We start from the raw sequence: 22,818 nt of genomic DNA on the forward strand, positions 1-22,818 counted from the left end.
TGTTTATAGTGGCTTTATTTGTGGTAGACCCAAATTATTGGTACCAACCCACCAACCGTTGTCCTTCAACAAGTCAACGGTTAGTTACATGGTACATCCTTACTATGGAATACTTCCCAGCAATAAAAAGAAACAAACTATGGCTACGTGCAACAACTTGGGTGAATCTCCAGAGAATTATGCTGAATGAAAAAGCCAACCCTAAAAGCTTATCTGTTGCATGATTCCATTTATATAGCATTCATGAAATGACACAATTATAGACATGTTAAGGAGGTGGTGGGAGCAGAGGGTGGGAACAAGTGGGTGTGGCTATCAAAGGTCAACAGAGGGATCTTTGTGGTGGTGGAAATATTCTGTACCTTGACTGCTTCAATGGCGATATTCTGGTTGTGGTATTACACTGTGGTTTCACCATGATGGATGGAGATAAAGGGCACAGGGATCTCTGTGTTGTATCTTAGAACTGCATGTGACTCTATAATTATCTCAAATGAAAGTTTCTTTTTTTTTAAAAAAGAAAAAGGTTATTTGTTTATTTTGAGAGAGAGAGCAAGAGTGAGCAGGTGAGGGGCAGACAGAGAGGGAGAGAGAAAGAATCCCAAAGCAGGTTCTGCGCTGTCGGTACAGAGCCCCTTGTGGGGCTCAAACTCACAAACCATGAGATCATGACCTGAGCTGAAATCAAGGGTCAGATGTTTAACTGACTGAGCCACCCCGGTGCCCCTCAAATAAGTTTCAATTAAAAATGTGCTTCTGAGAATTTCTATACATATAACCCGATTAAGAATTTTATCTTTGGCATTATGGTTCTCTTCTCGTTTGGGTGGGATATAAATTATTGTTCATATATTTTACTCTTTCCCCCCACATCTCATGAGAAGAGTTCCTGGTTCTGTTAATGTTGGTGGCAGCTCTGTGACTTGTTTTGGCTTTAGAGTGGGTGGAATACAGTTCCTTGCCCCCTGACTTTGTGCTCAGCCATGCAGCTTGCTTTGGCCAAAGGATGTTAGCAAATGTGACTCAAATAGGGCTGGAGATGAACTTGCATAGTTGGGCTTATCCCCTTGCCCTTCTGTGGTCTCCATGAGTGAAGCTTTTGAACTTGCCCATCTCTTGAGGGCCCAGAATGAACACAGATGGAGGAGCCTTAACCTCAGTGAGGAACCAAGTCCTGTCAGACCTGCAGCTCAAAGCAGAGCTTCCCCATCGAGCCCAGCTTAGGTCAGCTAAACCTCAGGTGACCTGTAGTAGTTTGTATGCCACTGAGAGTTTTGTGGCTATTTGTTACTCAGCAATAGCTGACCCATACATCATTGTATCAAGTAAACATGTTAGGACAGCACAGCTGAGCACAATTTCAGATGAAAGAGTGGATTCTTCATCCAAGACATATGGTAATCTGGTGGATATTATACTTAAAATCCCATCTGTATCCATTTTGGGAGTTTCTGGATCAAAATCCCTTTTGTAACATGTCTTGGGGAGCTAGCTGTATGTCCAGCATACAGCATGTAGAACTACTTAAAAATACTTGTTAAATAACTGTGGACTGTTTGAATGAATCCCAGAAGGTCCCAGAAGGCAGGGATGGGGATTGGGGGGCTGATGTAAACAGTGTAGGATGGACTGCTTTGATATTTCTCCCCTGTCTTCCACAGAAGGGCAGTCGATGCACTGTGGGCTAGTAAGTCCATTGGGGTAGCAAAAGGCAAGGACTATAAGCCTCTAGGGGAATGATGTCCCTTTTCCCTCATCTTTTTCTTAATCTCTGCTAAGGAGGAAAAAATGCTGTTCTGAGTTGGTCATCTTCAAGATCATGGATTGTATTGGGGAAATGGAGCTTTAGCGACAGGGGGCAACTGTGCCCTTTTCCTCCTTTCTCTCTGGCTGGTGGGGATGTCTCGCATTGCCTTTCTTGGAGATGGAGTAGAGAAAGAGCGAAGCATTGCTAAGGAGAGGCAGGGAAAAGGCAGCGGACATCCAGCCTAACCTGGAGAGAGCCAGGGAAAGGCCAGCTGCCTGGGGTGGGTCACAGGAAAGGTGTTGGCTGCCAGCGGGCATCCCTTATCTTTCTTTCCTGCGGCCAGTATAGGTTATTTTACAGCCTAGCCTCTTTATGGCCTCAGTAGGGAGCAAAGGCAAACAAAGAAGGAGTGATCCTGCAGGGTCTAGGGAGCCACCTCCCACAGCAGATGTGCTTTCTTTAGCAGCCCTGTCTGCTACCTGAAGCACTTTGTGGAAAACCAGGCCTTAGGGGCTGCCTGACCTTGAGGTCCCTCGTTTATATCTTCCTTTCAGGTGGCTTTGAATGTATCCCCATCCCTTAAACCTTTGCATCCTTGCCAGCTTGTCATGAGCTGGAAACCAGTCTTGGCTGCGTTTCACAGATGATGAAACTGAGGCTGGGATGGTTGTTACCAAGCTTCTTTACCCTCTGTGCTGTGGAATGCTATTTCATTTCTTTGATTCATTCTTTTCTTCAATACTTACAATTATTCTTCTTTAAAAGAGAGACGGCAACAAACAAATGGGCTATATTCCTATTGCTTAGATAACTGATGTTAACACCCCCCCCCCCATTATTTCTAGAGGTTACTACTTTCAACTTTTATTTTTGTCTTATTCCATGAAGGTGCAAGATTCTTTTATTATTTTAAAACTTTCTGATTTAAACAATCTAAAACCTAGAGAAAAGTTACAAGTGAGGATAAAGAACATTAAAAAAAAAATTCTGAACCATGTGAAAGTAAGCTGCGACAAGATGCGTCTCCCACAAAGATTGGTTTAATTGTATATTTCTTTAACATTTTTTAAAATGTTTATTTATTTTTGAGAGAGAAAGAAACAGAGTGTGAGCTGAGGAGGGGCAGAGAGAGAGAGGGAGACGCAGAATCCGAAGCAGGCTCCAGGCTCTGAGCTGTCAGCACACAGCCCGACGCGGGGCTCGAACTCACAGACTAAGATCATGACCTGAGCTAACGTGGGATGCTTCACCAACTGGACGCCCCCTGTATATTTCTTACAGAGAAGGACATTCTCCTACTTACTAAAACACAACCCTTGTGATTCAGGAGATTAGCATTGACATATAACTACCCTCTCATCCCTAGGTTTTATCTATCAGTGGTCCCAAAGTGTTCAGATTTAGGTCTCCTGAATCTGGCCTCCTTTAGTCTGGAACAGTCTTTCCTTGAGTTTCATGGTCGAGACATGTTCCAGACTACGAGGCCAGTTACTGGTAGCCCATCCCTGGCTTCGTGCTAGTCTGATGTTTCCTCAGGATTGGGGTCATTTTTATGCACCGTTGGCAGGAGTATCATAGGCAATGATGTGCTCTTTTTGTATCCTATCGTGGGTACATGATTTCAATTTGTAGCATTAGTGAGGTGGTTGTTTGGATCGCTTTGATTAGGGTGGTGTCTTCTGGGCTTCTCCACTGAAAAGCAACTAATTTTCTCTTTGCAATTAATGATCATTTTATGCTGAGGGACACTGAAGCCGTGCAAATATCCTGTCATTCATCAAACTTTCACTTTATTCATTTAATTATTTATATTGGAGTGGACTCATTGGTTCCTATTTTATTCCATGGGCTATTATCTATCACAATCGTTATTTATTTTACTGCTCACAGTCTCCCAGATTTGGCCAGTGAAGGTGCCCTCCGGCTGGATTCTGGGTCCTTTTAACATGCCCCCATCATTCTTAGAGCACTCTGTTACTTTCTAGCTTCCAAGGATCTCTCGGGCTCCTCTTGTACGTTCCCTGTCCTTTGGATTCTTTTAATGGAGAATGACATTGGAAGCCATGTATGGGTGCTAGGAGTGCTCATTGTTATTGGTGTCACCACTCCAAGGCTCTGTCAGTGGACAGAGCAAGGAGATGAGTGTGTGTGTGTGTGTGTATGTGTGTATCTCACAACTACATTCATTCATTTATATATACAGATCTTCCTTGACTTACAATGGTTCTATGTCCTGATAAACCCATTGTAATTTAAAAATAACGTAAATTGGGGCACCTGGGTGGCTCAGATGGTTAAGTGTCTGACTTCGACTCAGGTCATGATTTTGCAGTTTGTGGGCTGTCAGACAGCTCAGAGCCTGGAGGCTGCTTCAGATTCTGGGTCTCCTTCTCTCTCTGTCCCTTCCCCACTCGCATTCTTTCTCTCTCTCAAAAATAAGTAAACATTAAAAAAATAACGTAAATTGAATATACATTTAACTAACACCTAAATCAAACATCAACGCTTACACGCTCACAACCCTTAACATTTGTCTACAGTTAGGCAAAACCATCTGACATAAAGCCTATTTTATAATAAAGGGATATAATAAAGGGAATATCATGTAATTCATTGGATACTGTGCGGAAAGTGAAAACAGAATGGCTGTATGGGTATCAGTTGTTCAGTTTTGTGATTGCATCACGGACTGGGAGCTGCCCACCGCTCAGCATCACAAGAGAGTACGGTACCACATATTGCTAGCCCGGGAAAAGATCAAAATTAGGAATCTGAAGTACTGTTTCTACTGAATGTGTATGGCTTCCACACCACTGTAAGGTTGAAAATTCGTTTAAGATGAACCATTATAAGTTGGGGACCACCTGTATGTTGAAAGCTGTGAGTTGATACGCTACCTTCAATTCTAATTTCAAGCCACAGGGCTCATTCTATTTTTCCCCTTCTGTGTTTGTAACCACCTTCTCCATCGGTGAGAAACCCGGCTCCATTATCTTTGATACACTTCCTTTACTTGGTTGACCCCCCTGCGTGGAGCCAGGCTGCCGTAGCAGAACTCCCTCCCACCAGCTCTTCACTCTACTTGGGCTCTGGCACTCCACCTCAGCTGTCCTCTTCTCTCACATTGTATTTGAGCTCTGATGCCCTGTGTTGGGCTGCCGGTTCCCTGCCTCCCCACGTGGACACTCTCTTTGTCCTGTTCTGACACCCTATGCCAGGCCCCTCCATGGGGTGCCGTTCTCCATGGGCTTGGCTCCCACAGTGCTGGGCTGTTGGGGCTGCTGTCCTGCCCTCTGCAGATATACTCCTCCCCTGCCAGGTTCCAACACCCACTGGCATGTCCCTTGGTTGGGGGGGTGGGGGCATCTTTGCACTCTGCTTGGGCTCCAACTCCCTGTTCTTGGCTACCAGTCTCCATAACCCTGGCCTCACCTTCCCTCATGGGACACCATCTTGCTCAGCCCTACCTAATGGCTTTTGGACTACACTCAGGCATTTGGAACTAATTTTGGATATGGATATGGGTGTTCGGAAGGGAAGGGAATGGAAGAAGAACAACACATGTGCTTCGAAATTATTTAGAAAAATTTTCTTTATTGCTTATTTATTTTTGAGAGAGGGAGACAGAAGGTGAGCAGGGGAGGGGCAGAGAGAGAGAGAGAGAGACAGAATCTGAAGCAGGCTCCAGGCTCTGAGCTGTCAGCACAGTGCCCGTGGGGCTGGAACCCACAGACCGTGAGATCATGTCCTGAGCTGAAGTCGGACACCCAACAGACTGAGCCACCCGGGGGCCCCCCCCCCCCACCCCCCCACCCCCAATTTTTTTTTGAGCAGCACCCAGGAGATCTTTTCAATTTGCATCTCTGGGAAAGTTTCTTTTATTACTGAGAATTCCCTGTGCTGGGTACTCTCTGTTTACACTCCACCCAGGTCCATTCTCCACCATTGTTCTGGCCTTCTTTATGCCCAGAGAGGCTGGATTCCAGGTGGCTTTGATCAATGGCAGGAACCCACAGGAGAGCAGAAGTGGACCGAGACAAGTTGGTATACTTCTGCCCTACTTCCTTTTGTGTCAATGCTGAGTCTCTGGCGACAGTGGCATGCTTCCAGAGTACAGTAGCTCATTGGGTGGCCTTTCTTCCACAGTCCCCTGGCTCTGATGACACGATTTTCTTCCCCTCATTCTTTTAGCTGGAGGGTGGTTACTGCCTTTGCTAACCTCTGAGTGCCTCACCACTTCTTGTATTTCCCCTTACCCCTGTCCACACCTCTAGAAGTTACTTTTCGAATAATGTCTCTTCATTTGACTATCTGGGAGTGAATTCGGCTTCCCACTGAGTCTATCACTGATGTGCTTTCATTTTCTTAGTTCTCCCTTCTGGAAATTTTATTAATTGGATAATAGATCATCTGCATTAATCATCTACGTCTCTTGTTTTTGCTCTTAGGTTTTCCATCTTTTTGTGGTTTTGGCTCCATATTATGTGACATTTCCCTACCCAACCATCCCTTCCAATAAAATGTTTTTGTTTTTTTTTAACTTCAGCCATCATATAGTTCATTTCTAAAGGTTCTTTCTTGTTTTCTAGATCGCTCTTGTTTCCTGGCAATCTGCTCCTGTTTTACAACTCCAGCAACTTTTTTAATCTCTCTAAGGATTAATGAAAGTGTTTGATCTCTTAAAGTTCTTTTCTGGTCCCCTAGTTACTTCAGTTTTATTTGGGGTCAGTTATTTTGTTTATTTATCTTGACCTGTCTCCTCTGTGCTATTGATTTCCTAAATGTATGGGATTCTTTGGTTTTGTCACAAGAATGGGAAAACAAGCAGATTTTCCTGGATAGCTGTTGTGGCTTTCTTTTGCTATAGCTCTTCCAGGAGCAAAGCAGGACAGCTGCCCAGGAGCTCTCTGTGTCAGCTTGCCATTAGAATGAGCACGCGGTGGGGATGCCTGGGTGGCTCAGTCGGTTAAGGCTCTCCGACTCTTGATTTCAGCTCGGGTCATGATCTCACGGTTCGCGAGTTCGAGCCCCACATCAGGCTCTGCACTATCAGATTCTCTCTCTCCCTCTCCCTCTGCCCTTCCCCTGCTTGCGTGCTCTCTCTCTCTCTTTCAAAATAAATAAAAAGGACATTTAAAAAAAAAAAAAAAGAATGAGCACGTGGTGGGGCAGGAACATTTCACAGAGGCCTGGCTGTATGGGCTCAGTCTCCAAGAATGAGTGGGAGTTTTCCAAGTGAAAAGTGAGCTCAGTGAGTCCCGGCTGTGGAAGTAACATCTATACAAGCCTGGATACGTCAAATGCATGATATTCTCTAAAAATGAAGAGTGTGAGTGGAGAAGGAGTCTGGGGGAGACACCCTGGAAGGGTTTAAGGAGAAACAGACTGGCGTGAAAAGCTGCCCATGGATGTGCATGGGGCCTGTCAGCACCATGTCGGACTAATTCTGGTGGGAGTGTGGGTCTGGAGACTGCTGGGTTGGAGAGGGGTGGGGGCGGCACTCAGGGAGGTGGACGAGCACACAGAAGCCCGGGGCGGAATGATGGCAGCCACAGATCTCTAGGGCATGTTTCCTGTGCTAGGAACCGGTCACATCTCATCTCGTTTGTGCCAGCAACAGCCCTGGAGGTGGAATTTATTAGCTCCATTTTACAGAAGAGAATTTGAGGCTTGGAGAGTTGGCTCCTGGGCCTAGCTCTTGACCACCCGCCACACTGGATCTTAAGGTGGTGACAGTAACAGTGAAATGGGCCTGATTTCAAGTCTCAGTGCATTGCCAGCAAGGAAGTAGTGGGGATCCTTCCCCCCACCTTCCTGACCCTCAGCTTTCTCGTCAGACCAAGGAGAGCTTGCAGTGGACCAAGGGGTCAATCTGCAAGCTGTTGAGGGCCACTCATGCCTGATGGATTAGTGCTTGCGCTCATCTCCAGGGTGATTCATGTGGAACATGCCTCAGGGAGCAGGAAGTGAGGTCCATCACCAGGCTGTTAAGGAGACTCCACGTCTAGGAGGTCAGACCAAAAGCCAGCCACTTTTGTGGCACAGGGAGAACCTTACCGAGCCCCTTCCTCAGAAACTGCAGAATGTAGCCTGCCCGGCCGGCCAGACCTCCCAGTCTGGGGTCCTGGCCCCAGGCTCCCACGAGAGGGGAGGTACAGTGGCCAGCTTCTTGCTTGAGGCCTCGGCTTTCTCGGAGGGGAGCTTCAGATGCTCCCGCTCTGCTGGGTGCCCAGCTCTGCCGCCAGAGGGCGCTGTTTCTTTCTCCAGCAGAGGCGCGGGGTCTGACTGCCAGCTCCCTTAGTGTCCGTCTAACTAGAAATTCTGCTCTGAGGCGCTCCCTCCCCCTCTCAGAGGAGCCACTGCCTGGCCTGCTGTCTCTGCTCCTCGGCCCTTGTCTGACCCATGGGGCAGTGGTTCTCAAATGCGGCCATGTGGCAGCCTGCCTGAAAGGGCTCAGCAGCAAGGCCTACACAGCTGCTCCACGAGAAGGCGGTGACAGCATCTGAATTCTTGCCTCTACAGAGAACAGGTGTCTCTAGGGCTTCCTGCCAGTTGGGTAGTTTCTGGATAGACAATATTCTTTGCTTTAGACTCCAGGAAGCCACTATTATGATTAGGTCCCATTAAATGCATACCTGCCTTCCTTTGGAGACACTGGTGACTTAGTGATGGGGGATGGGGCCACAAACGTCATCTGCCTCTGCCGCAGAGCACAGAGGGCTGCAGGAATGGATCATAGCAGAAGGGTCATTGCAGGGTCCTTGCGAGCAGAGGCGTGGGTCTGGGTCTGTTGCTTGGCTGAGTGACTGTGGGGGAGGTGCTCAATCTTTGAGTCTCACTTGGCTTCATCAGTAAAGCAGGGATACAAATGCCCACCTCTTGAAGCTATTGTGACGATCAAATAAGGTAGTGTTTGCAGAGTCCACATGTGCCTTGAGTGACAGCTGCCATTCCAGAAAGAGCCACTGCCCACAACTCCAGGGCCATATCCACAGATGAATAGTACCTCTAGGGTTACTTGGGAAGAGTGGCTGGGAGGCGTGTGTCATGTTATAGGAGAGTGGTCCATGTCCAAAATCTTGAAGCAGATCTGCTAATTCTCAGGAGATTCTCCAAGCACATACTTAATTTTACCCTGTGGCCTCCCTGGGAAAGAAAATTATAAGTTAGCGTATTTAAAACAGGAGCAACCCTTATAACAAATCCTGTTCCATTTTGGCCAAGTCTTGTGTCACCTGGGTTCTGACAGAAAAGCACTTTCTCTGTTCATTCTCGTTGCAACAACCTTGGAGGCTCTTCCAGGACCTAGAAGTCCCTCCCGACTGATCACCTGTGCCTCTCTGGAAGCCTCCTTGCTAACATTCTCCAGCCACACTGCCTCCTGTGGTCTCCAGGGGCCAAATGCCTGCAGCCTCAGGGCCTTTGCTCTTGCTGTGCCCTCTGCCCGGACCACCCATCTTGAGCTGACCTATTTCCCCACAGCATGTCACTCCACACTAACTCATTGACTTGTCCCTTGTTTGTCTTCCCTCTCAGGACTGGGAGCTCCAGGATGACCCAGGACAGGCACCCCGTCTTCTTCAGTTCTGTGTGCCCACCTGGAGAGTCAGGCTCATAGGAAGCCTGCAATTAATATTCGTGAAGGAGTTTATGAAAAGCAGGTCTTCTTAGGCCCATTTCATACATGAGGAAACTGAGGCCCAGGCAGGGAGAGAGCAGCGCAGTTCCAGTCTGTGCCGTGCGGAGCCGGGGTGGGCGTGGGGGAGACCCGCGTGCAGGGAGGGCGGTGGGGCCCGAGGCGCGGCTCCCGCAGCGGGCGCCTGGGTCTCAGGGCGGCGGGAGCGTCCCCGTGGGCGGTCACCGGCGGCAGACTGGGCGGGAGCGGGAGCGCGGGGTGGCGGAGGAGGGAGCCCAGCTGGCCAGCGGCAGAGCGGCAGGGAGGCTCCGCTCCGCAGGCAGAGAGCGCCAGGGCCGCCGAGCGGGTAGGCGGGCTGGGCCCCAAGACGGGCCCCGCGGGTGCAGGGGCGGGGGCGCCTGGGGCCCAGTGCGAGGGGTCCTCTGGGAAGCCGTGCGCGCTGCTGCATCTGGGAGCCTGGGGAGGGGGCGTCGGTGGGGGGGGGGGCTTCAAGGAACCCAAGGCTCAGAGACACGCTACCACGGTCACGGGTGGAGGGCGGGGTGGGCAGGGGGGCATCCCCAGCTCCTCGTGTGGCCTTGGGCTCCCGTAGCCTCCGGGTCCTCCCCTGAAACGTTGGTGGCTCTCTGCCTCATCTTGTGGGCTGCGAGGAGGACGGTAAGGGGTGCATGGCAAGTGTCTGGGCGCCTGGGGCATTTGGAGACCAGGAGCTATTGGCTGAAATTTCAGGAAACAAAATAGATGTCCTTTCCATTCTTACTTCCTTGGTAGATTGATAGGATTTATATTAGTTCTTAATTTTTCTCTGAGTGGGGGGGGGGGGGGAACGCAGGCTGCAGGGGAGACCTCCCTCAGGGGTTCAGGTGTTCCCCCCATCCCTCTTGACTAGCCAGCTGCCTGGGAAATACATCTGAAGGCATCATTTTACTGCCATTGCACAATAATCCCCTCCTTCCTCCCAGACTGGGCATCCCCTGCGGCGTACCTGAAGGACATAAGATCTGGTCCTCACTGGGCATCCTTGAGGTACGCAGTGGGAAGTGAGGGACAATCTTTGTATGAGGTCCCATGTGGGGGGGCCCCAGTCTCTCAGAATGGTCTGAAGTGGTCCCTGTGGCCGCTGCTCGCTGCTCAGCAACCCCGGGGAGTGGATGTGATCACCCTGAGGGGGTCATTGCACTGCTGGAGGCTGCAAGGGACGGCATTGGACACCCAGTCACTCAGAAGGGACCGGTACCTGCCCAGTCGTGTCTCCTCCATGGGGAGCTGTTGCTCTCATGGTCTGCCACAGCGAGGTCTCTGAGCCTCCAAATTGTATCAGTAAGGCGGCAACTCTAAGAGTGTCATTGCATTAGAGATTCCAAACCCAGGTCAGCTTGGGGAGGACAAGGGCCTGAAGAGGCTGGGTGGTCTTTGGAGCTGCTGGGGAGGTGGGCGTTCTGAGCCAGCATGCTAGAACCAAAGTCCAAAGCTCTCAGTGTGACCAACGGAGGTCCCTGGGGTACCTTCTTATTTGGCTGAACCGCCTACCGGCACCCCTGGGCGCTCCCTGGGGCCCTGGGCTCCGTCAGGCTTTGTCAGGGATATTCGTCTGCTATGTTTGCAGGTCAACAATGGTTGGATACTGGCAATTTCACATGGTTCAGTCTAGGAATGCCTTCCTCCTCCTCCAGGGCTGTGGTGTGGATCAATACTCAGTGGAGTATCAGGCACCCGAAGCTCAGTGAAAGCTGATGTCCTTCTGCCCTCTGTCTCCAGGAAAGCGTGTGCTCTCCAGAGTGAGGCGAGCCCCCTCCCTCCTTGGGGTCTCTCCTCCAAGACTGGGTTCCCGCACGCCCTCTCCTGCCTGCCCTTCCAAGTCCTCTTCCTGCTCCCCTGGCTGCACCAGCCTCAGATCCTGCCCCTCCCCAGGTGCAGCCTCTCGGGCTGTTTGGGCATCTCCCAGGATGTCCAGGGACCAAACTTGTCCCTCAGCATCCTGGGGCCCTCATCTACAGACAGGTCAGTGCAGGTGAGGCACCGACTCACCTGCATGAGGCCTGTAGTGAGTGTCTCTCAGGCTAGTCACTGGCCTGTGGACAGGGTGGTCTTCTGCTTTGAAATGCACGTGGTGGGAGTGTGGCCCTTTCCAGCCCTGGATAGAGATGGGTACTCGGCTGTGGGGCAGGGTTCAGAGCAGGAGGGCGCTGAAGCAGGGCTCGTGCCCTTTTGAGGCTGGGCTCTTGGCAGAGGACTGGAGTAGGGGATTTGTCCCAGTGCTGTGCCCTCCCGCAGGACTTTCTAAAGAGGCTTTGGGTCAGAGCTGGAGCCAGGTGCACTCAGGGGCCTGTGCCTGGGTTCGTAATATCGCTGTGGCCAGTTCTTCTGGTGGAAGGGAGCAGGGCCCCTCCGGTGGGGTTGGCGGGACGTGTGGGAAGAAAAGGCAACTGATGTTCAATGAGCACTGCTCATGCCAGGCTGGTCTTGTTGTAAAATGGGCAGCTCAGCTTCCCAGGAGGTGGCAGAGAGAGCTCCTGACCAGGACCTGGTCCATCGAATTATGTTCTTTGTCCAAGGGACGAGATGGGGACTGAACTGAAAGAGTCTAAGGGAAGGGGAGCTCCAGAGTCCTACCTTTCAGACCCCCCTCTTCCCTATTTCACCCCCTGACTTTGGGGAACCAGGCTGTCCTATAGGTATCACACCCTGCCTCATACAACTGAGGAAACTGAGGCTCAGAAAGGTTCAGCGACTCTCCCAAGGCCACTCTACAGATAGGTGGCAGGGCAAGGAATTTGAACCCAGGACAAGCCTGCAGCCTGCTGGCCTCCCTAGGTTCCTGATAGGTTTCTCTGCTGTTTTCCTAGATGCCTGTGGTGGCTCTATCTGTGCAACAAAGGACACTGTTCTTGACCCCAGGGGCACTCAGACAACCCAAGAGACAGGCCTACGGCCTGCTCTTGGGTGAACCCCGCTCCCAGCAGCCAGGTGACCCACTGCCCGCAACCAATGGTTTCACTCTGACCATTCCTAACCCTGAACCCTGAAGTCCCAGTTGGTGGAGCTGTGGCTGGATCTTGACCCCTTTGCACCAGGCCCTGGCGGCATCCAAGTTCAGTCTCCTTCCTTGATTCTGCTCAGGAGCACCTGTCCCGAGGGATCCTCTGTTCCAGGGGGTCCCCACCTCTCAGCAGGTTCTATAGAAGGAATCTGACCTTTCTGCTGACCCGGCTGTTGGATTTGAATTACTGCTACCTTGCCCCTGGAGTGGCTTCTGGAAATCCTCAGTCCGTGCGTGCAGAGGGCCCTTCTGGGGTGGAGGTTCATGGAGTCCTCCCGGCGGGCCCCTCCCAGCCTCTGCAGAAACATGCAAGGGCCTGCTGGCAATTTTGCTCCTTTCTGGGTCCCCCGGCCCCCTGGCCCCCCATGACACTTTCCTGCCTTGCTCTTCTCCCAGTGCCAGCACTTCCCTCCTTTGCCCGGTCCCACAAGCTGCTGGGAAAGGGCTGGTTTGGGTTCAGACATCCATGTGGTCTAGTCAGCAGGGGCTGGTATGGGGTGTCCTGGACCACTGTGACCATCCCTTGTGTTAGCTCTTCACTGGTTCTCTAAGAAGGGGTCTGCAAGCCTGGCAGACCCCCAGTGCCATCTTCTTCGGCCCTCCCTTTCCTCCTGCCCTGGCCCTCGTACTCAGTCTATTCTCTACATCCAAGTGATCTTTCTGGAACGGATTTGGCCTTGCTGGCCAGATTGCATGCCTCTCCCAGCATTCCTGCTCTGGCCCACCTCTCCGGCCTCATGGCTTACCATTGCCTTCCACCAACTTGGGAATCCAGTTGTTCTGAACTGCTCACTGTTCTCTGAGGAGGCTCTGCTCTTTCTTGCCCGCACCGCCCCCCATCTTTGCCCATGCTGTTCCCTGCACCTTGAATTCCCTCCTCTATCTTGCCCATTGGGTTGTTGACTCCTCTTCAACTTTGAGGCCGTGGATCAATGTAACTTTCTCTCTCATCTTCCCGCTTCTTCTCTGATCTCCCCACTCACAGGCATCCCATTCCTGCTGGTTTGGGCCATGGCAATATGGCCTTGAGGTTCACCTGTATTCCTGGTGGTCAGTTCCTGTGGCTGTATATCATCTTGGCTTTTGTTTCTAGCATGGGGCTTGGCACATGTTTATTGAGTGAATGAGTTGAGTGACAGTTTTCTGGAGTTTCCATGAACTCTGCTGTGATCGTGCTGCTTTTGGCCAGTTTGGAGCCGCTGGTATTGCCTCCCACCATTGACTCAGCCCTGGCTGGTGGTTATCCAGAGCCTCGGGTTTGCGTCACATTTGCTGTTTCTGAGCACAGTGTATCCACCACATTTCTATGCAGCTTTGGCTGCTTTTGGAGTTGAATACTGGGCCTTGCATTTGGCCTTGCTATGTTTCATTTTGTCAGGTTCTGTTCCAAATAGCCCTTTCTGCCAGAAGACTGTGGTGTCAGAATAATACTCCTGCCTCTGAGATTCAGTAGTCAAAATAACCAGACTGTAAACTGTTAGTTGAATTCACGACTTGGTCTTATAAATGGCCAAATGTACCTCATCTTTATGAGCCAAATTAAATGCACGGTGAGTGATGTTCGTGAGAGCTGACAAATAGAGTTTACTGCTCTCTGGTTAATTTTGGCCATACTCTATAAAAACTGCCTTTAAATTAGCACTTGATGATGAAGAACATATATATGTTCACAAATGGACATGACCATTATGTAGGACTTAAAGAATATCTGAAATAGGGTCTTCCTCTCTGAATAGTATTTATCAGAATGGGACTCAAGGACGAAGTGCACAAGAATTGCATGGGCCGTATGTTGAAATATATGGACCCCTGGGCGCTATCTTAGACTCACTTAACTGCCTGTCCTGGTGAAGGGCTCTGGAGTCTGCACTTTTGACATGACCCTGGAATGGGTCTGATGCTTTCTGAGGGCTGGGGACTGCCTGAGAGTTTAGTGACAGCCAGAGATCCCATGGAGAAGGTGTATCATGGTGGTGTGTGGAATGATCTGGTGGCTTTCCCTGTCAGAATATCTATCACTGGCATTACCACCTGGAGATTCTGGAGTTGAAATCCCAATGTGGTCTTGGCAGAGGGTCCCTTGTGTTGAGGAGACACCAGGGGAAAAGAGATGGGCTGTGCCAGGGCACAGAGATGTGGACCAGGCTGCTGAGTTTGGAAACTGCAAACTGTTTTGGGTGACTTAAGCATAGGCAGGTCAGTAGGCAACCATAACCTTGGCCCTACCCATGTGTAGCATGATGGGCGTGGGGAGAGAGCCAGTGTGCCGATGACCCAGTATTTTTGTACCTGGCAGTCATCAACTCTGTCATGTGTCACCTGAGAAACAGGGCTGACAGGGCAGGTAGGGGCTGAGACCTGGAGGGTGTACTGTGTTTCGAGCCCCGAGGTTTAGTTCTATTCTCAAGGGCGTGGGGTGCTGTAGAAGGACCTGAGTGCCAAGTGGCATTTACTGCGTTTCTATTTGGATAAGATGGGACAAGAGGATTTCTACCCATACTCCTTAAGCAGTTCTGTCTTTGAACTCTGCTTATGAAAATCTAGTTTCTCTACCATTAAAGCAGACTTGGAAGCCTGAGGTTAGAAGGAATTTGTATAACAACTTCTGGCATCAGACCCGGGTTCGTATCTGAGCCCTGTTACTGATTAGCTGTGTGACTGTGGGCAAGTTGCTTACATCTCTGAGTCTCAGGTCCTCGAGGTCCCAGCAGCCTTGGGTTGGAAGAAGCCATGACCCTCTCTACCTGACCCCCACTTCTCCCTGGGGTCCACGCAGGAGGCATGATCACTGAGTACCATTTGTCTGTTTGCTTTGTAGGCACTGTCACTGAATCTTCTGGAATCTTCTCACCTGCACCATGAACATCTCTCACTTCCTGGCCTTGCTGCTCCCGGGATCCCCACAGGGTCAAAACAGGAGCAGGTCAAGGAGCATTCCATACAACTTCTCTGACCACTGCCAGGATTCTCTGGACCCGATGGTCTTTATTGTTGTCTCTTATAGCATCGAGACTATTGTGGGGGTCCTGGGCAACCTCTGCTTGATATGTGTGACCATTAGGCAGAAAGAGAAGACCAATGTGACCAACCTGCTCATTGCCAACCTGGCTTTCTCTGACTTTCTCATGTGCCTCATCTGCCAACCACTCACGGCCATATACACTATTATGGACTACTGGGTCTTTGGGGAGGCCCTTTGCAAGATGTCAGCATTCATCCAGTGTATGTCGGTGACAGTCTCCATCCTTTCGCTTGTCCTTGTGGCCCTGGAGAGGCATCAGCTCATCATCAACCCAACAGGCTGGAAGCCCAGCATCTCCCAGGCCTACCTGGGGATTGTGGTCATCTGGCTCATCGCCTGCCTTCTCTCCCTGCCCTTCCTGGTCAACAGTGTCCTAGAGAATGTCTTTCATAAGAACCACTCCAAGGCTGTGGAGTTTCTGTTAGATAAGGTGGTCTGTACAGAGTCCTGGCCGCTGTACCACCACCGCATCATCTACACCACCTCCCTGCTGCTCTTCCAGTACTGCATGCCCCTGGCCTTCATCCTGGTCTGCTACGTCCGCATCTACCGGCACCTGCGGAAGAGGAAGCGGGTGTTCCGCAAGGGCACCTACAGCTCGCGGGCTTGGCAGATGAAGAGGATCAATGGCATCCTTGTGGCGATGGTGGTTGCCTTCGCCGTGCTCTGGCTGCCGCTGCATGTGTTCAACAGTCTAGAGGACTGGTACCATGAGGCCATCCCCATCTGTTATGGCAACTTAATCTTCTTGGTGTGCCATCTGCTTGCCATGGCCTCTACCTGTGTCAACCCTTTCATTTATGGCTTTCTCAACACCAACTTCAAGAAGGAGATCAAGGCCTTGGTGCTGACATGTCAGCAGAGTGCCCCCGTGGAAGAGTATGAGCATCTGCCCCTATCCACAGTGCACACGGAAGTCTCCAAAGGGTCTCTGAGGCTCAGTGGCAGGTCCAACCCCATTTAGCCAGGTGTAGGCCTTCTCCCTGCCATGGTCATTGTCAAGTTCCTTTACTTAGCCAAGTGGGCCAACTGCATCATTACTGGCATCATTATTGGCATTCTGGTGGACACCATCCTTACGGGCTTTCTGGAGCCCAGAGAGGCTGGAAAGAACCCATTTTTGCAACCATTTGCATTGTGAAGACTGACATTCAGTTGGTTCAGCCATTTGTTCCTGGGAGAATTCTGAGCATGGATTCTGCGGGTCACAGTATGTCATGTAGCCTGAGCAGGTGCCAGAGCCAGAGATGGTCTGCTCGTTGCAGGCAGAGTTCATTCTGGTAATTCAGAAACAGATGCTCAGCCTGGGAGCCCAAGGGTTTCACCTCCTCCAGTGAGACCGTGAGGTCACTGTGGAGTCAGGGAGGGAGCACGGGGGTCAAAGCTCTGGACCTTGGTCAGGCTCTCACCTCTTGGAGAGATGATGTTGGTGGACAGGCTTTGTAAGTGGTAAAGAAGTCTATGAAGGCAAGTTAGCACATCCAGGTGCAGAGAATGGATCATGCTTACCTTGGGTCCTCATGCTCCAATGCAGGAGGAAAGTCAGTCCTGAGCAGCAGGAATCCCATGATTCATATCCTGCTCCGTATTCCTCTTTCACTGCCTCCGCCACCTCATGTGGAAGTGAGCCTGCAAGTATCTCCCCTTGATAAACACCTTGAGGGGGACATCTGCATCACCATAGAGCTTGTCCTCCATGCCTAGGACAGGACCTGGTGCAGTGAGAGGGCTCCAGCAAGGTTTGCCATGGTAGGCTGATGGTGTAAACATGCCCCTGCTGAGGTCCTGGCTGAGCACGGGCGCCCTGTGCCACGGTCCAGCATGGGAAGGGCCAGGTTGCTGCAGCTATGCTCTCTTACCTGCCTTTCCTAGCCTTTAGGACCTCTCTTGCCAGACAAGGAAGCAGGCCAGGGACTCTGTGACCTTCCCCCATGTTGACCCACTGCCAAGGCTGACAGCACTCAAGGTTGTGACTCCGGCCTCTGTTCCACACTCTGACCACTAAGCTGACTTGCTCTAGGTGATGTGCATTGTTGTTCCAAAGCCTCCCCAGGCCTTCAGTAGGGGCAGGGGCAGGGGGTTCGTGAATTTGGCTTAACAGGACATTGGCTGAAAGGAGTAGGAGTCCTCCTTCCTCCAGCCCACCAGGGAAAATGGAGAAATGGCTACAATGAATGTGAATATCTCACCCATGGAGGTCTTGCCCCAGTCTTCTGGCTGCTGAGCCAGATCCAAGGCTTTATCTCTGTGTGGACCAGACAAGTCAAGCTTACCTCTGGGCCACTTTCAATGGGACACCCAGGTCTGGCTCTGCCTGCTCAGTTTCACCTACCCTCTGGCAGAGTGGGCAGTGGCTAGACCCACCATGGCCTCCAGGGGCAGGGTATTCAGGTGCCCAAAGCCCTCAAGTATCTCACTGGGAGGCTGCTAGGACCGCTGTTCACAGGATATGTGACAGAGGGCCAGGCAACAGAAGATTGAACAATCACGACTGACTGTCTCTCTGATCTGGCCCCTGATCGAGAACTTGTGCAGCTGACACCCAAGACAAGTAATCTGTGAGCCACCAGCCCCCTTCCTGGAGCTGTTTATTTCTTCCCAGGTTTTGGTCATATCTCTCATTCTGTTTCTTTATTGACTTTTACCCTGGCTTTTGGAATAGATTTTGAGCCACTGTATTGGGTGCAGCTTGTGCTTGTCCTCTGGTGCCATCTGCTGCTGGCTGCTCCCGGTAACCACCTGCCAGCAAAGCCCAGACCCTGGGGCCCATCCCAGCAAGATGTCATTGACCAAGCTTCCCAAAGAATGTGGGGGCCTCAGACGCCTCCAGAGCCCATGCAATTGCCTGGGGATTATGCCTCATCACTCGTATCAGTGGTGCCAAGATGCTTGGGGACAAGGATGTTTTAGGGTGCCCACATGACTGAGGACAGGGGGACTGGGTTGGGCATATGGCAGAGGTGCTTGGCATTAGGAATTGGGGTAGTGGGTGAAAGCTTTGTTGAGCATCTTCTATGCTGTCTTCACCTTGCTTGGGTTGACACAACTTACCTGGATGGCTGTCTCCTGCTCCCAGTTCCTAATGACCCTTGGAGTTGTCTGGTTCCCCAGTGTACCCTGGGACCTTGCTGCTCAAAGTATGTTCAGAAGACCAGCAGCCTTAGCAGCACTTAGAACTTGTTAGATATGTGGAATCCCTATTGCCACCTGAGACCTATTGAATTAGAATCTGCATTTGATCAGAACCTCTAAGTTAATGGTGTACATGTTCAAGTTGGAGAAGCTCTGCTCTAGGAAACAGAGTGCCTGGAGCCTGGAGCTGCTCGGTGAGCACCTGTGGACACCCACTCTGGGATCTCGACTAGAGTTCTAGGAATCCTTGTTCTGGAAATAAGGCTTTAAGATGGTATGGCTGAAAAGGTGGGTTATTCCACTGTGGTTGTTTGTCTCTTCTCTGACTGCATGTGGACATATTTCTTGTGAGACCTGCTCATTCCTTAAATAAATATTTGCAAAATGAACAGTTTGTGTAGTTAAATTCTCAGTGAATGTGCCCCTCTGTATTCTGCTCTGTTTCCCTTCAAGCTATATTGTCAACCGTTCTTTATGTTGCTATATATCATTTTTGACAGCTGATTAAGGATTTAGAAAATGTACCAGTGAAAGCTGGTACCTCCGAGCGATATCTCTCTTTAGCTCCTGGAAGGGCCTTTCTCTGTCCCTGCTAATCGGCATGTCCCTGATTGTAGTGGGGGGACCCTTCTTCAAAGGAGCATCAGGGCTGGAATTGGAGACTCATACTCATGAATACCACCAGGGGACCCTTAGAGGGCACAAAGGATTACTGAACCCTGGTGGTGGGAATGTAGATCCTCCCTCACTCTAACATTTCCTTTTTCCAGAAATGACATTGGCTTGTTTTTTCCCATTATAAAAAGTGAATTATATAAATTCTCAAAAATATGCAAAATATGAAACAAAATGAAAAGGAGATCACATGCCACCACCCAAAATACTCAATGTTTTCATTTTGGGGAATCATTTCTTTAGTTTTTATATAGAGTGTTAGGCTTTTTTTGAAAAACATGGTAGAGATCGTACTGTAAGTATATGCATATTTATCTATAAAGATATTTTTTACAATCTTTTTTGCTTAACATTATAAGAATTTTTTTAAACATAATTTATTGTCAAATTGGCTTACATACAACATCCAGTGCTCATCCCAACAAGTGCCCTCCTCTGCCCATCACCCATTTTCCCCTCCCCCTTTCCTCCCAATAAGCCTCAGTTTGTTCTCTGTATTTAAGAGTCTCTTACGGTTTGCCTCCCTCCCTCTCTGTAACTATTTTTCCCCTCTTCCCTTCCTCCATGGATTCTGTTGGGTTTAAGAAGTTTTATTCATTCATTCAACAGATATGTCAGACACATGGTAGATGCTGGAGATACACCAGCAAGAATAGACATTTTCCCTATTCTTATGGAGTTTGTAGTCCAATGACAAGGTCCATCCTGCATCCTTAATCGTTATCTGTTGTGGCATATTTAGATGTTTCTAGACCTATTGGTTATAATTCTGTGATGAACTTCTATGCAGAGAACTTTTTCTGTATTTGGAATTATTTTCTTAGGAGAGATTTCCAGAAGTGGAATTAGTGGGTCAAAGGGCATGGACGTTTTTCAAGGCTTATGATGTGTACTGCTAAACTGGTTTCCAAAGAGTCTGAAATGGTCTGTGCTCTGTGACTAGTGCCTGTTTTACTGTATCCCGGCCACTGTTGGGGGGTTACCATTAATGAGCAAACCTCCATTGTTCACTAGATCCTGTCCCCACTCACCTCCTGAACGTGACTCCAGCATCCGTCATTTTCTGGGCTCTCCTTTACGTAGAACTCCTCCAAACGCTTGTCTAATCTTGAAGTCTCTGCTTCTTCTCCTTCCATGCTCTTTTGTTCTCACCTGTTCATCCAAATAGCTCTTGCCAGGGTCACTAGTGACCCCCATGTTGCCAGATCCCAGGGTCAGTTCTCAGTTTTGTCTTTTGTGACCAATTAGCAGCATTTGGCAATTGATCAATCTCTTCTCCTTGAATCTCTTTCTGTGTGTGGCTTTTTTAGGACACCTCACTCACGGTTCTGCCCTGCCTCGCTGGGCACTCCTTCTCAGGCTCCTTCCTGGACTCTGTCTTCCTGCCCTCAGAGTATTGGTGTGTCCCCAAGGAGACATGGAGGCCCACTTCTGATTCCTTAGGTGGGCTCACTCAGTCTCCTGGCTTTCAACACCAGTGAATGTTTATATGTCTAATGCTCCCAAATGTGAATCTCCAGTCTGGACTTCTCTCTGCTCTTGGATTTGTATATCCAGCCACTGCTTTGTGTTTACTAGATCAAACTTGGCATGTTCAAAAGCAGACTTCCGATTTGCTGTCTTGCCTCTTCTCCCTCAGTTTCCCTCCCACCCTTCATTAAATGGCAACTCTCTCATTTCATTGGCTTGGGTCACCGTCCTGGGATCAACCTTCCGTTCACAGCCCACATCCAATCCACCAGTGAGTTCTGTAAGCTGTGCCTTCAAAATGTATTCAGAATGACCACTTCTCACCTCTGCTGGCTCTGCCACCTGGTCCAAGCCATCACCATCTCTACCAGGGGGACTGTGGTGGCCTTCTGTCTGCTCTCGCTTAGGCAGAGTGATGCTTTCAAGCCGAAGTCAAAACCCTTCCCTGGCTTTCTCTCACTCTCAGAGCCAAATTCAAAATCCATGACCTGTCTAAACTGGCCATCTGCTTGTCTCTGACCTCAATTGTTACGGCTCTTCCCCTCTCCCACCCCCTTCAGGAGTGCTGGCCTCCCTGCTGTCTCTTGAACACTCTAAAATCGCTCCTACCTCAGTCCCTTGTACTTCCTACTCTTGCTGCTGCCCTCTGATATCAACATTTTCACTCCCTTGCTTCCTTCACTTTAAGTGAACCTTTATCAGAAGATTACTTCCTCTACTACGCTAGGAAAATACAACCTCCTCACTCTGTATTCCTACTTTATGCCACAGGACTTAGCACCCTGTGATACGCTTACACACATTTATTGCTTCATTGTTGAATACCTCACTTTCCCTTTAGGATGTAAACCCCATGATGGCAGGGATATTATATATTACATATGATCACATATTATATATTACATATGATCACATATTATATATTACATATTATATATTAATTATATATTACAATAAAATTATATATTATATGTTATATATTATTATATATTATATATTATATATTCTACCTCTTAATGGTGGAATGCAGGCATTTGATTTTGTAGGATTTTGGTCTCAGGTGTGCTAGCTGACTATGTGACTCTGATAGACCCCCTCTGCATCTTGGTTTCTGATTCTTCACCTGTAATGACACTGGTTGCTGTACATTTAGTGTTCCAAAAGCTGTGCTAGACACTCTACAGGCATTGCTTCTGCTCAACCTTGAGATGGGGTAGATGAAGAAATGGGTATAGGGGTAAAAAACTTCATCCAAGTTTTCAAAAAGAGCCAGATTTGAAACCTGATCTTATGGATTCCAAAGTCCATGACTTGGACTGTTACAGTAGGGAAGAAGGTTGACCAGATGACCTCTGAGCTGCATTCCAGCTTTTAGCTAGAGAGTTTGAACTTTATGGGTAATGGAGAGATCATGAAGGGCTTTAAGCAGAGGAATGGCATGGTCAGGTTATAGTTAGAGAGATCAGTGAGGCCGAATTGGTCTGGGTTCTGCTAAAGCAGAAGCTGAGGCAGAGGCTTATGGGCTTTTCCTTTATTGGAGAATGTAATCCCAGGGAACAAAGTGAGGGACACAGGGAATGAGACAGGAAAGGAGAGAAAGCCAATTTGAAGATGTGTTATTGAATTGGCTATTTTTCAAAGGCAACTAAACACTCGATCTATTGTGTAACTCTCAGGACAATCTGTCTGGAAAGAGAAAAGTAAGAATTTTAACCACTGATCCCTGTTGATTCACTTGTCAGAAGTTTGCCCCATGAAGCTGTGCATTCGTAGACACTGAACACACTCCCATGTGAACAGAACAGCTCCAGGGAGAGGTGGGAGGATGTGCTGCGAGGGTATAAGGTGACGTGGCATCGGGTCACACCTACAGGAAGTCGGTCAGAGCCTTGCAGAGCTGGATGATGCAGTGGCCACTGGACCAAGCAGCAGGTGAAGATGAGAGGAACCGCATAAGCGGTTCCGATGCAGGGCAGAGCTAGAGGTGGGATGGCTGGTGTTATCAGTTGAGTTGTATCCCCCGCTCCCCAATTCACGTGTTGAAGTTTTAGCCCCCAGCACCTTAGAATGTGACCTTATTTGGAAGTGGGGGTATT

The 22,818-nt window shown here is 49.5% G+C and overlaps 1 protein-coding gene across 7 annotated transcripts in view; it reads left to right on the forward strand.

Annotated features, from left to right (window-relative positions):
- Nucleotides 1–18,928, forward strand: part of NPY4R2 (neuropeptide Y receptor Y4-2) — a 44,928-nt gene extending 26,000 nt beyond the window's left edge. For all 7 annotated transcript variants that reach the window (XM_042960851.1, XM_042960847.1, XM_007093151.3 and 4 more), the window contains one exon: nucleotides 15,242–18,928. In XM_042960851.1, coding sequence (XP_042816785.1) covers nucleotides 15,282–16,409 — 1,128 coding nt within the window. In that variant the 5' untranslated portion in view covers nucleotides 15,242–15,281 and the 3' untranslated portion in view covers nucleotides 16,410–18,928. The remainder of the gene's footprint in view (nucleotides 1–15,241) is intronic.
- Nucleotides 18,929–22,818: the final 3,890 nt, after the last annotated feature.

Source organism: Panthera tigris, chromosome D2 (genome assembly GCF_018350195.1).
Source record: "Panthera tigris isolate Pti1 chromosome D2, P.tigris_Pti1_mat1.1, whole genome shotgun sequence".
Taxonomy (NCBI): domain Eukaryota; kingdom Metazoa; phylum Chordata; class Mammalia; order Carnivora; family Felidae; genus Panthera; species Panthera tigris.